This window comes from Eucyclogobius newberryi, unplaced genomic scaffold (assembly GCF_026437365.1).
Source record: "Eucyclogobius newberryi isolate DKJ021-1_F unplaced genomic scaffold, fEucNew1.0.hap1 SCAF_21, whole genome shotgun sequence".
NCBI lineage: Eukaryota > Metazoa > Chordata > Actinopteri > Gobiiformes > Gobiidae > Eucyclogobius > Eucyclogobius newberryi.
The window spans coordinates 18,894,422-18,909,399 of record NW_027315846.1 but is presented as its reverse complement, the minus strand read 5'-3'; the positions used below and the strand labels follow the sequence as shown (position 1 = coordinate 18,909,399).

At 41.1% G+C, this 14,978-nt stretch overlaps 1 protein-coding gene across 2 annotated transcripts in view; it reads left to right on the top strand.

Moving 5' to 3' along the window:
* LOC140370193 (formin-like) overlaps positions 1-14,978 on the top strand; it is a 44,439-nt gene that overhangs the window by 3,622 nt on the left and 25,839 nt on the right. Inside the window, exons 2-6 of one of the 2 annotated variants that reach the window (XM_072457230.1) lie at positions 6,187-6,347; positions 10,021-10,141; positions 10,941-11,002; positions 11,732-12,465; positions 13,523-13,664. In XM_072457230.1, the coding sequence (XP_072313331.1) occupies positions 6,187-6,347; positions 10,021-10,141; positions 10,941-11,002; positions 11,732-12,465; positions 13,523-13,664 (1,220 nt within the window). Of the gene's footprint in view, positions 1-6,186; positions 6,348-7,904; positions 9,835-10,020; positions 10,142-10,940; positions 11,003-11,731; positions 12,466-13,522; positions 13,665-14,978 lie in introns of those variants that run through there. The other variant, XM_072457231.1, reaches the window with a different exon arrangement.

Below are 14,978 nucleotides of genomic sequence, written 5' to 3'. Positions count from 1 at the left end.
TATTTGCAAGTGTTTATAATAAAGGAGAATCATAGATATCTATAGTCTAAATACATTCACGTACTGAAAGTAAATATATACCAGATATACTCAAAAAACACTCATCTTGGTCATTTCTTGCTGATGCTATAGGTTTGAACATGCAAAAACACTCAGACATAAGTTGTCCTCGCTCTCACATGACTTCTATACTTTATTATTGTCTAACGTATGGCAGGCAACTTTTTAATTACATTAGCCAAAGGGGTCATCTGAAACTGATCAGGACAAGACTCCATCAATCCGCTCTTCCTCCTGAAAACTGTCCGTCAAACACAAAGTGCACTGCTATTGCAGAATAGTTATGTACTGAGAGGACAAGGGCCAGCTCTATAGACATAATGAGGAGGAGTCTGCCAGAACAGCACAGCAGTTCAGCCGGGACAAGGCTGGGCTGATTTTCATATGTGGGCTCTTGTTCTTTATGGCAGAGTTTCTTATTGCGTTATTGTTAGCATTTCATTGTTAGAAATTGAATATGACAGCTGCAAAATGTAACAATGTAAAACAACATGGACTTATTAGACAATTACTATTACATTACTTTGTCAGTTACACGTTGTAACCTAGTGGAGGGTCTATCATCTGCTTGTTTCTAAGAAGATGAATTGCAATTCAATCAAATTTTAATTTGAATGGACAAAATTAGCAAATTGCAAATGCTGCAATTTTTGAAGCACCAACATTTCCTCCACAAACAAAAACATTTTCATTATATTTGGCAACATTAAATGTTTTTGTGTATGATTATATTGCCATAAAAAGAAGATCTCTGATGGTGTATTTTCACAAGGGAGATGCAGAGGGAGCTTTATCGCTGTCGCTCTTTGAAGAGAATCCTATGTTTGAAATAAATTGCAAATCTAACTGCAATTGCATATCTGAAAAATCGCAATTAGATATTTAGATGCCTGAAATAATCTACAGTGTGACCTTAAACGTATCCACAAGCATGTGTCGTCCATCAGACCGAGCTACACATCAGGGCAGAGGTGACTCCGCTCCTGCCTGAATGCCTGTTTTAAATGCATTTCTCTCAATCAATACTGCACATGTAATTGAATTAATACATAACTAATGCCATATTGTGGAATATTCAGACAAGTAGGTAGCAGAACAGTTACTTAGTGCACTTATTTATTTGAGTAAAAATAGCTAATTTCTTGGTGCTTTTGTACAGTAACTATGTATTCCTGAATGGATAATGCATATCAGAGTATTTTCTTCTGGCTCTACAGCTAAATCTCCTCCCGCCCAATGGCCTGTCACACCCGATAAAAGCCTGCCCTCCTCATGTTGAGCAGTGCACGTCCCAGCAGCCTCCTGAACTGGATTCCTCTCGAGTGAATGATGACTTTGTGAGCATCATGTCACGCTACGTTTTAGCAGCTCCAGAGGGTACCACACTTCTGCACTTTTTTTGTCTACTTCCTTCCATCTCTTTCAAAGTACACTTAAGTCCAGCTATAGTTTAAGCTGAAGGCGATGGGTGTGAAAAAGCAGTTGATTTACAAGCCCCTGTCCAATACCTTCCAAGATTTATATTAAAGTCTATGGTCTTGGCTTGAAACTGAATAAGGAGACGCATTTATCTAGTACTTGGCAATATTTAGAGGTCAGGTTATATTTTCTAGATCAAATTGAGCTGCGTATGCGTTAAGGAAGCTGAATATAATATGACAGAATCATTTATATTTGTGTAATGTTTTGTAAAATGTTTTGTCCAGTATTGCAAGGCTAGCAACTTACTCTAATTATCGTACTTTATTACATTTACATTTTAACCTGGGTTTTCTTTTTCCCTGTGAATACAAATTGACAGCCGTAATATCATTTTAAAAATCCCAAAAAATACTGTATATTGTATCAGTGTGTGTGTATTATGCTGTAGATACATTGATTCCACACAAAAAAAAACACTGTCCCAGTCATCTTTACGGCCACAAATTGTTCTTCAAAATTCCGAACATTAAACTATACTACATTTTTGTAACTTTACTACGCTGATAGTAATATTTGTTATAAGGCAACATATTAATTACCATTACTTTGTTGCACTATACCTTGAGCATGTCTGCTCTCAGAAGCTAAACAAGGCTGTTGTGACGTCACCCCTGTGTTAAAGTACACTGCTGTGTGTGTGTGTGTGTGTGTGTGTGTGCAATAGAACCAACCTACTGACTACCTCTCTACCATGACTATTACACTTAAACTTATATAATACTAATAACTAATTTTACTTGATGAAATACAATTATTTCTTCACATTATTATTATTGTTTTTTTTGCTTGATGCTGATTGAACATGCCACAAAATGTCACAAAACACACATTTTAATCTTACAATTATTGTGAGAAGAAACATCCCACTTTTTGTGATTGTTCACGATCGTTAACACCATGAGCAAACAACAGTAAAATACTTAATTTACTTTCATTCAAGTTGACTAATAGATTTCCATTGCTCTAGTCCAGTGTGTGACCAGCTTTATGTAATCTTATGTTTTGAATTTAATGTTAATGATGACAAACAGCCAGATAAAACACCTAACATTTAAGTTTACCATTTGGGAGTGGAAGTAACCAGTGTCTAGAATTGTCACAATTATTAGTATTATAGTTTCAGTACTGTCTTGATTATATTATGACAGGGATGAACATGATTATCAGTTAAAGGTGCAATGGACGATTTTTCGGCGATTTGAGAACGCAGGCGGAAGTGCACATGCGCCCTCCCCCGTGTGGACTGATACAACACACGTGCGTTTGTTTATTAGCGCGACGGATCGCATCACATCTCTCGTCTCCCATAGATTTCAGTCCACTTCTGAGTCAGCTCGAACTGTCTTTCTCCGTCTTCATTTTGCCCTGTACACTGAGGGAACTATATTATGATAGATCAATGCGCTTAGACACGCGGAAATGTGGGACGATCCGCACGCGGCTGCAGGTGAGCGATAGGTGCGTTTTATGATTGATACGTGGCAGGACTAATCGGCATTCCACGCCACGAGGAAACAAGACTCAGATTTATGCCAAAAAAATTGTCCATTCAACCTTTAAATAATATTGTCATGCCAACAGTACATTCAACCCCAAAAACCTTTGGCTCGACAAATCAAACCACTAGCTCTACTTCATGTGGCCATTTTCCTTTAACATAAAGTCAGCAGCACCAGCCTGAGTGACTGTTGTGAATGACCTGTCAGCGCTCCACACACAGAACATCAAACAGCCCAGGACAAAGCAGTGATACATCCCACAGCCTTGTCTGACAGCTGCTCACTTACACACTGTGATTTCCATGGGCCCATCTGTCAACATCTGCAGCTTTACCCCAAATCTCCACTTTCGGCCCTCTACTGTAAATGCCTGGAATGCCTGTGTAAAAGATGTAGGACACTAGCGCATCCTTGTACTAAAAGTGTCTTCAGCAGAAGGAGATTGGTTTACCGTACATTACAGGACTTAATGTTACAATACGATCAAACTCAGGCCATATTGTGTTTCGTTATTGACACTGCCTTTCAAGTCGGATCTTCAGAGCAGTGGGAGGAGGATTAAATGGCAATAAGTACGCAGTAATCCCCAAGGTCAGTAAGCTGGCTGTATGCAACCTGAAGAGAGTACAGTATTTAAGCACAACAGAACTCCCCCATCAGGCTATTATTACAGGCTGAGCAATTTAAAAATAAAAGTTAATTATGATTGCAAAAATCAAGGTGTTATTGACATTGTGTTTGTTATTGTTTGTAGGGGTCTGAATTACAGGGCTATCAAATTCTGTACACGGCAATAAGAGCCATTGAAGAGCCGTTTGAAAATCCGCTAACTCAACCACCTGCCCAACAGCGTTTTGCCTTAAAATGGATATTTAAATTTTCATTGATTTTGCAGTAGTGTATTCACACTCCTGAAACTTCAACTTTGATTTCAAAACTTAGGCTTAGCTTGATGCTTAATACAAGCTTACAAACCCGGAGACTACAGATGGACATTAGATGCTAAATCTGCTATAAAGCACCTCTTCTTTAACTAGATGGATGTCTTTACACATGGTCCCTGTTATAAAAAAAAACTAAAACAAATTTTGATACACGTGATACATTGGAATAATAATTATCACTGTGAAATACCATCTCCATTACTATATATCACTATAATATTGATAACTGTGCAATGTTATGTAATCTTTACCTAATAAAGATGAGAAAGTCTGCCCGTGTCACACACAAAAGGAATACAACGTGTACTGCTGTGTTTTAATGTTCACGTTTAATGCTGTGCAAAAAGGACCCTGCTAACATACATACTGTGGACATACTGTTAATGAAACATTTTTAAATTATCTATACCTTTTTATTTTATCATCAATGTCTAATCTTGCAGTCACTTATTACCTGTCATTTCTGTAAAAACAGAGCTCTTTCTGTTGGAGTGATAGAGTAGCTCATCGTCTCTAGGATTGGTGGCACAATCCAGATGCTTTGACCCAATTGTTGTAAATCTGCACATCAGCTTATTGTTGGCAGATTATAACACATCCACTCCAGGGCAGTTCACTTACCAAAGATGTATTGTAAACATGTAGTTGAGGGTTTCATTCATTTTAATGCTTTAGTGACCAATGGACAAATATAGTTTGGTGCATATATATATATATATATATATATATATATATATATATAGACACAGCATTGCAGCAATATTCCAGTGCTTATTTTGTATGCACTTTGCATGCTGTCATTTTCCCGTCCAGAGGGTGGCAGTGTCAGCCACTTCATTGAGTTGAATGGTCACTTAGTTATGTCCTTCACTTTTGTGAGGTGTTTTCATAATATGAAATATTATATTCTAAGCTGTTTGTGAGAAGATATTAAGAACACGTGCGTTATCATCAAGCTATAGATCAAATAAGACATCTTAAAGAATCAGTCCCCACTACAGTCCCAGCCCCTATAGGGTCATATTACCATCCTTCTCATACAGTAAAGATTAAACAGAAAGCTGGCTCTAGTGTGTACAGTTTGTGCTGCTGACTTCTTTTGGAACTGCCCCAGCCACAGTCAGCACTTCCCACTTCAGCCCTGCTCAGCTCACAGCTGCATTAATCTAATGAAAAGTTATTAATCTAATCCTACATTTTAGCTCTTTATAACTGAAGGAGTGTGGGACTCACTGTACTGTACCTGCATTTCAATGGCCTCCTTTTGCTTTAGCAGTCCTCTGGTGTAGCTTCTATATATTGACTTTGTACAATTCATTAAATGCATTTGACTTAAACTCGTGGCAGTACAGCGAGAGTAAGAGGCCACTGTTTGAATACCTGATTATACTGTAATATATGAATCTATCATTGTGTTTCCGACCTTCCATCCCATTAATCTTCATTTGTTAGTGTACTTTTACAGTCAAAAGACATCCAGATTGTAAAAGATGTGTCATGTGTCCTGTCCCACTCTCCCCCCCCCTGTTGCCATTCTTAGCTCTGCAGTTTTTCATTTTTCATCACATAGTAGATTCCCCTAAGGTGCTGCATAGGACACACATAAAGTATTCAAAAGGCCCGGTGCAGGGACTGAAGTCATTTCTGATTAAGTTTGACATTTGGAAGATCATGGTAGTTTTTCTGCAAATGTCACAGAAGAGCACAGTATGGAAAAAGCCAACATCTCTGAAATAACAATGATCCTGTGTCAAAGGTCAAAGTTAGAGCCTGGTCAAGAAAAAGCAATACTTCCTAAATAATGACAGAAGAACTGACAAACATTTGCAACTACTGTTATGTTATTATCATTGCTTTTAGAATCATGAAACAATAAGCCAGGAAGTAAACTGTACATCTAAAACCTTTTGACAAGGCTTATTCCGCACAGCAAATTGTATGTGAATTCAACCCTGCCCTTTGGTTGAAAATTGGCGTGTTCTCTTTGGATCATTGCAGCTGGTGCCGGTGATGAGGACACTCCTGGTTAAGTGGGGATAAAAATAGCTCAGTGCCATCGCTCCTTCAGCCGCCTCACGCTTTCTGGTTGATGCTAAATAACTAATCCTACACCCAGTCTTCTGCAGAAAATCTTTTGTATTGTCCCTTGCACAACCCTAACCGCTATGTATCTTGTCTTGTCTGTGTTGATGTTTTTGCAGACGATTCCCTCTTGCGACAGGATGACATTTGGATGCTGGATGAACCACAAGAACCAATCAGACAAGTTCCACGCCCCGATCACCTGGACTTCTTGCGCATCACACCGCCAGAGGATGACATCATGGGGGAAACTCCCTACTATCCCAAACTGGAATGCACGGTGAGGGTGCGAGGAAAACCAGCACAATAGAGAAGTAGGGCTGGTGAGGTGTAAGGTGAAGGCCACTGGGGAACTCTTTTGTTCTTCTCTGGGATAATAAGGATTTCTCTGCTCATGCAAAGAATCACCTGATCAGAAATTCTCAGAAATGGATTAACATGTCAGGGATTTTAATCTTAAAACAGGGTTACTGAGCCAAAAACCCTCCTTACACCCTCTCCAAAGGCCGGAACATGGCAAAAGCTAAAATAAGCAACCAATAGGCATGTTTACATTGGCAGTTATTTGAAATATTGTTGTAATTGTTTTCAAAAATACTTTTCTCTGAAGGTATGCGGTCTGGCACACAGCCCAGAGCATGTGTTTTGTTTGGGTGACAGATGAAGTAGATGATATGGGTGTAGCCCTAGGTGAGAGAGCAAAGTTCTTATTGTTACACAAAGAAGCAGCTTGTCAACATACCTGTATAAAGAAAGCTCGTAGGCTAAAATAGAATGATGTAGCTAATATTGGTATTAAAGTGCCATTTACCATAATCGCCCATCAGCAAAATATTTCTCTTTTTGTGTGTTGCTATGGTTTGAACATAACAACAACTTTAGCAGGGCCGTTTGGCGATCATAAGAAAAGACACCATATTATAATTATTTTCATCAATAAATCACCTGTGTGAAGGAAGCTATCGGCCCAAACGTGATGCACCCTGAATGTGTCTTTAATCAGTGCAAAATATGTTACACATGCTAAAGCCGTTAGTGATGGGTAGATTAATATCCAATAACTATATCGACAATGATGTAATGTGTAAAGAGAATGTTAATACAAACTCATTGGGATCGGTGTTGGATCAATATCACAATCAAAAATCACTGGTATCGCCGTGAGGAGTGGTCTTTTCATGTTATTCTAAACTATTTGCATTTGAAGATTCCCACCACTTTCTCCTAGATATGAAGTCTCTTTATTAGAGCGCTCACATTCCCTCAGGGGGATTTACACTATTGGATAATCCCCCTGTGCTGTTACATAACTCGATTGTAGCCCTCAAACTGCGATAAGGCTAGATGCCTTTTTCAGTTGAGGGAATAAAATGCCAACTCTTGCTTTATAACTGAAATTAATTAGTACAGCTTTGAGATTTTTAAAACATATGGCACTTTTTGTTAGGTGTGTCGGTAATCATAAATAATCTGTATATTAAGATTTTTCTTCTCACAATATTCGTGACACGTGACATTTTATTTTGTGACATCCCTGTTGAATTATTTCACATTTTATATATTTTTATCCATCATGGCAGCCAGTTGACAGAACAATTCACGTCCAGTTTTATGCTGTTATTGTTGATTTTTAGCTTCACAAATGGCCACACTCCTTTGACCTGCGTTGTCATGGACATATTCAAATTGTTGTTTACTACTGCAGCCATTTTGAGGAAGTGAGTAATCAGACACCTGTGGCTGCTGGAGCGCTCCTCCTCCAGAAAGAGGAGGGCGGGGCCTGTGGAGGAGGCGGAGCCAACCACAGACTGGGCCAACCAGTGCAACACATTTTTTCCACCTGAGGCTTTTCTCATAGCACACAAGACTTCCCTGTAACTCCCAACTGAAACATGCCATAGAAGGGAAACTTTTGCAACAACTCTGGATCCACTCTGCAAATGGACTAGCACTGGATACACAGCTGTGGGATTCCTACCATGACTGAGCAGTTTGGTCAGATTTGTTTTGAAGGCAGGTGAACTTCAGTCGCTCCCTGGCAGATTGCAGCAAGATAAGTGTCAGCCTTTGAGCAACTTCACTCGTAACCGCATTGGAATTCCTCTAATGGAAATGCGCTAGCCTAATATTTGCCTAATCACAGCTTTGGTAATTTTACAACTAGACAACCTGTTAATGTTGTTGTCTGTGACACTCATCTGGAGAAAGTAAGAGGAGATTTGCCCCATACAAAGGCCTTTTGTTCCATTAGTGGAATAGGGGCAGCTTGGATGACTGCGACTGGAGTGACGAACCCTTTTTAATGGACTTTTTACTGACATGACTTTTAGGTTGGGTTGCCAGCTGGGGCCGTAAACATGGAGAATGTTTTCAACAGTTTGTTCAAAGACAGAACTGCCTCTCTGGATACAAGTTCTGCCATTCTGACCTCTTTTAAGGAACGCAAAGAGAAACCTGCTCCGTCTGAAGGAGCCCAAAGCCCTTATAACAATAAAGATGAGACGCCCAAGGAAGAAACACCCGTGCCTTGTCAATCACAACAAAAGCCTGTAACTGCAGATACAAAGAGGGATGGAGTTTCAACTGAGCCAGTGCTCGTCCAAGTCACCAGAGTGGAGACCCACAGTGACAATGAGGATGAGGAGACGTCATTCGGCAACAAAATAGAACCCAAAACTCCCGACAAAGATGCTGAGGACTGTTCTCCAAAGTCAGATATCCCTGTATTCAAAACGCACATGTTTAAGGAACGATCCCGCATAGAGTCTATTTTATACTCCAGCAAATCTTTTGGCAAGACTAACTCCACATCGCTTCAACTGTCAAAAGCTAAAGATTGCAGTAGTCCCAAAGAGAAGACAAAATCTTCAAGCAAAGACGCAGAGGATGACAAGAAAAGTAGTTCCAATATTCATTTAGATGACGAGTATGATTGTATTGATTGTTCTACGCCTGATCCAACTGTCACATCAGCAGCCGGTTCCAGTCCAGCTAAAGAAGATGGGAAATCCACTGAAGAGCCTAAATCAAGCCCAGTGTCTCCTAAAGCCCTTTTAAATCAATCACTATCAAAATCACAGGCTCAAAAAGACACTGCTGGATCTGGCTCAACGTCCATTACTTCACCAGCAACAACACCGTCCACCCCCAGCACATCTCCACTCAAAAGTGCAGCGTTCTCGTCCACTAGCCCTTCTTTTCAAATGCCAGCTCTGTTCAGTGGTTTGCGGGTGCTAAAAAAGGGTGCACAGGGTGAAGACAGGGAAACGCTTTCTGAGATCAAGCAGAGTGAAAAGGATGCAGATTTGGCACTGCTTAGCCTGAAGAAGACCGTCAACAAAACCAAATTATTCCCAGAACAAAAAGTAACAGCCACTCCAGTTAAAAAGCAAGTTGAACCAAAGCCAGTGTCCGATACAAAAAGCTCAGTAATGGGACAGCTAAGTCACCTGCTGAACTTTGATAGCTCGAGTAAAAAGCCAGAGGAAAGCCAAAAAGTGGCAAGTGAAGCTAAAGGAGGTGAGGAGAGTAAGGAGCCTGAACGCAACACGCCATCAACAGAAAGAAAGACGACCACAGACTTGGCGTATGAAACCTTTAAGAACGTTTTCGGGCCCAAAACAGTAACTAAGGACAAGACGGAAGATGTTGATCTGGAGGCGATAAAAAGGAAAATGAAAAATGATAAGGAAAGTCTGAAGCTGATTTTTGAGAGAACGGCCAAATCTCCAGTGAAGGATGTCAAAGCTCCCATAGAGACTATTGTGGTAACTTATTACTCTATCATAACTCATTATAAAATTGTGGAAAAAATACTTTATGTATAAATTTCAGTGGCTTATGTAGACGTAATGTGTCGTTCACTGAAGTACGTTTTCCAGCACTTCAGTAGTAGCTTTTGTTGTTTATATTACCACCTCCTGTACTATTTGTAATGTCTTCCTGTCCCATAGACCGAGGTGACATCTCCTACCGACAGTGAGGACCGAACACCGGGGCGTCTCCAGGCGGTGTGGCCCCCACCCAAACCCAAAGATGAAGAGGAGAAGGTGGGGCTCAAATACACTGAAGCAGGTGAGGATGTGCACAGTATACTTAAACTACTTTTATTTACAGGCTGCTGACATAAGAGCTGTCCATTCAGGCTGATTAGCTCTGAGCCAGTATCTGCCTCTAAACCCCACAAGTACTAGCAGTAAATCTTTTAGAAAATACTGCCACTGTCTGGAATAGTGCAATTCATTGAGGTGGCTGAAGATCAAACGCAATGTAAACTCACAAATATGTTTAAGCTCAGTGCGGCCTAATATATCCGGTTGTACATCAGTAGTATGTGTCTAATTTCATCTATGTTTTGTAGCAAAATAAATAGTATAATGTCAGTCGCTTCACCGGGCTGCACAAAAGTGACTCTAGTCTGGGCACAGAGCCACGATTTACTGGGCTCATGGCAACAGGTGTGATGTTGTACAAAAGGCTCTCATGAAAAAAGGCCGCATGATTAGATTACACATTAGAGTCGTTTCCCTCATGTTCTGAGTGCTGTGAAGCTGGCGACAAACCCAAAAAGACCTGTGTGTATTTATATAGTGCTGTATGTTGTTGATTTAGCCTGAAAAGTCATTGATATACTCACATGCCACTGTGTGTTTGCTTACATGATGTCATGCATTGTGGCTGTCAAGGCATTCTACTATCTGATTTTATTTTTAAATATGTTATAGTCTTCATAGATATTAAAAATCAAGCTATTTGGATTAGTTATAAATGCTTCAATTTTGAAACAAAATGATAACCCTGCCTCAAATGTGTGTATTTATTTGATCATTTTCATGTATTATTAAATGTTTTTTTTTGTCTTGTGTCTTTTCAGAGCACCAGGCTGCTCTGCTGCAGCTCAAGAGGCAGTGCAAGGAAGACTTGGAGAAGATGCACGTAAGTCATTTTGTGGAAATTATTTCTTAATGCCTCAATGAATAGATAACATAAATATATTTCACCAGTGAGCAGAGACGGTTAAGTTCTTGGTTAGTTTGGGACGGCAACTACATATGTTGACCTCAAGAGGGCAGTGTTGTTTTATAAATGTGAAGGGTCTGGCTGTAGCTGATGGAGCTCCACTACCTGCTCTTCAGATGCAGAATAAATCATAGTTTTTCAAATCAAATCCCTAACCTTTGCCAACTGAACCATGAATTCTTTCCATACGGTGATACAGTGCTGAGGGGTTATTACTCACAGCAAGAAGGTTTCGGGTTTGACTCCTGTGCAGAGTTAATGTGTTTCTCCCAGGTCTTCTCAAACCCCAAAACGTCAACAATAGGTAAAAATCCTCCAGCTTAGGTAGTCCTGACCTAGCATAACTTAAGACTTTGAGATGAGTCCCCGGGCCCTGCACTCGGCGCCCACCTGTGCTGACAGGTTGCTCCAGCGGCATTTAAGGATGGTTCAAATTCAGAAGAAGTTTCGCAATGTGGAAATATAGTCTACCGTAACCTTGGTAACAGCTGCACCTTAACCTGCATTTGCTTGTGCAAGTGTAATTTAAAAGAGCATTCTGCATCACCCTGGGGGGGACATTATCCAGAGCACATCATGATGATCCATTAAGAGGGGATTGTTGTTTTACTAAATATAATATAGTTTAACATTTGTGTTCTGCAGTCAGACTTTGAGCTGAAGATCTTTCAGTTACGAGGAGAACATGCCGTGTCTACATCCCAGCTGGAGGGACTCATCACGCGGCTGCAGAGTGACAAGCCGTATGTGGCGGGTCAGGAGCGTTGTGCCACTCGCGACATCGGAGTGTCTACTACAGACGACTCCACTCTAAAGACCTGTCGCACCGTGGGCGTCCAGACGGACAGGGAGAGCTTCATCAAAAGCCCAGATGGAGAGGGAGGGACTAACGCTCTGAGCCCCAATCAGAACGCACCTAAGAGACTAAACATGGACTCCATTGGCCTCAGTTTGGAAGGAAAGGCTCCTCCTCCTCCTCCTCCACCACCTCTACCTGGGAACATGGGTGCTCCTCCACCACCACCTCCTCCTCCTCCCCCTCCACTCCCACCAGGCTTCTCTGGTGCAGTGCCACCACCTCCTCCTCCTCCACCACCACTGCCTGGCGCTATCCCACCACCGCCTCCCCCTCCTCCCCCTGGGTCAGGCCCGCCACCTCCTCCACCACCTCCAGGTGGAGGCCCACCACCTCCTCCTCCACCTCCAGGTGGAGGCCCACCACCTCCTCCACCACCTCCAGGTGGAGGCCCACCCCCTCCTCCATCCATGGGTGGCTTCTTCCAGAATGTTCAACAAGCACCGAGGAAGCCTTCCATAGAGCCAGCATGTCCTATGAAGCCACTGTACTGGAACAGGATTCAAGTTCAAGATAATAACAAGTAAGTTTGCTGCATTGACCACTAATGTAAATGACACCATTATTTACATAATTGAACTCCTCAACTCGTCATCAGACAGTGTTGTCAAACTATGGAGTGCATCTAAATTCGGACGTTTGGACTTTTCATGTGTTGAAACACTAGAGGTCACTGTCCACATGAATGTAGCAGAGGCTCTTAAACACATCTTATCAGTCTGTGACGTCTGCACTGCTCCAGAGGCCCAGAGCTGATAAACCTGAGAGAAATGAAGCAGTGGTGCTTTTATAAAAAATAGTTCTAATTGTTTTGTGCACTTCTGCACAGATGCATCACATATACATGTTGTCCCACACTCTCCCACTTGAAGCTCTTGAGATATGGTAATTGTTAGCGGATTATCCGGTCCATTTACAGTGGTTGTGGTTTTTGCCTCTTAGTGCCAGACTTCCAGCGTTACGGTCTTGTATTCTCATGGATGGATTAGTGGGGGAGGCTGGGCTGTGGTTTACACTCACATAGACTGACGCAAGGCCTGACTGACTACAGCACTTTTACGTCAACTCTAAATTTCAGCGTAAAAGAGAAAGTTAAGGGGCTGCGTTAATGGTGTGAAGCTTGGATATATAAAGGAGAAATGATATACGCGCCTGAAATGATGCCAGGTGTTTAAACTTGAGCTGAAACACTACTTGCCACTGGCTCAATGCAGCAGCAGAGTTTGGGGGGGAAGTGTAAGGACTTTTAGATTCAATACCTGTCAGGATAAAGTTAGAAATCACATGGTGCAGTAGTTTGTTCAAGCTTCTTCTGCAAAATCATTGATTGTTCCATTATACTCAGCTCTACGGTCAGGCAGGTTGTATGAGGAAATCATTCGGCCACAAAACAGTCCTCCTAAGTTACTACTTCTGATGTGGGGATTGTATTTTCCAGACACACTGGTTGCTATGCATTTCTTAGTTTCTTAGCATATTATATGTATTATAATATATTAACAGCATAAAAAATTGATAAAAAAGAAGCAGGAGTTTCACCTCTACAACTTCACCTTGACGTACATTTTATTTCTTTCCAGCAACAGCACTTTATGGAGTTCGCTGAAGGAGCCAGATATAGCCAACCCCAAAGAATTTGAGGACCTCTTCTCCAAAGCCACTTTACAACCCAAGAAAAAGCCACTGGCCGAGACCTTTGAGAAAAAAGCCAAAACCAAGAAGGTATTGTCTTGCCTAAGCTATTTTTTATTGAATTATTTATAGACATGTCCAAGAAGACTCACTACAAATAAAATACTCTCTGTCTGTAAAATAGTGATCAATGTTCAATTCCAGATTCAGATACAGAGAGAACAAAACAGTCAATCCAAAGACATTGATTGCTCCGCGGCTCCATCCAGACTTTTCCTCCTGGGTGACTGGTTTTCCTTTATGACTTATATTCTACTGTTGGACAAGCCAGCACTAGAATTATGTTGTCTTTCCATTTGTGCCAGCATTAAATTTGACATTTAAGACCAATAGTGTGGTGGAAAATATGACAAAACAGAATGCGAGTGCCAGATTGATCTCCCTCAGCCAGCAAAGACCTGATGCTGCACTCTGCACTTGAGCCTGCACCATCAGCATTCTGGCTGCCTTGTGGTCTTCAGTGTGGCGTCTAAGCAGTTAAAACATGGCCACTGCCCCAGACTGTCCCCTCCAAATCTATACACTTCTGATCAATCCTCGAAGTCTCCACTGCTCCAGAGGGCCAGAGTCTGTCCAGCCTGAGAAACATTTGATCCAAGTCAGACAGCCACATCCAGACACTAGTCCTGCTAACTCCCTCCTTTTAAAGCTTATGTCAGCCCCGAGAAGGACTGACCACGCTTATGGAAATAGTCCTATAAAAGTGTTTTGTATCAATCAACAAAGCCCTTGTTTCCATGGTCACCAGTAATAACGTCGGCACTAAGTTTATACAGAACCATTATGGTTGCTTACAAGAAAAATAATGTTCCAGCTATGTCCAACTGATTGAAAAGTGTTGTGAAGTAAAACAAACATTATTTAATCATGTGTTACATGCTTGAAAATAGATCTGATTTATAAATGAGTTTCTGAGAAGTTCAACTCTCCGAGGAAGAGGAGATGAGTCAGGAGCTGTGATGAAACGTCTTTGATTACTAGATCTAAAAGTGATATACCACCAGTAATATCCATGTCTAATGATGCTATCTTAAGTTTTCACCATCTGAAAATCAATGTTCAGTTACAAGTCCAAATGAAGAGAGTTGTATCAGGGAGAAAATGTAGATAAATAACAGCAGAGACAGTTCAACTTAAAAGTGCACTTGGAACAATCCTGGTGGAGGGTCCGCCAGCTGCTCATCTCCATGGAGACATGTCTATCTGGAGACACACAGCCACTTTACCTCTCAGATTTATGAAATTCCATCTGAAGCAACATCCTCTCCTTGAACCTGGAAAAATGCATTGTGCTTTATTCCCACACATTTCTATAAAGCTATTCCATACTTTCAGATTAATTCC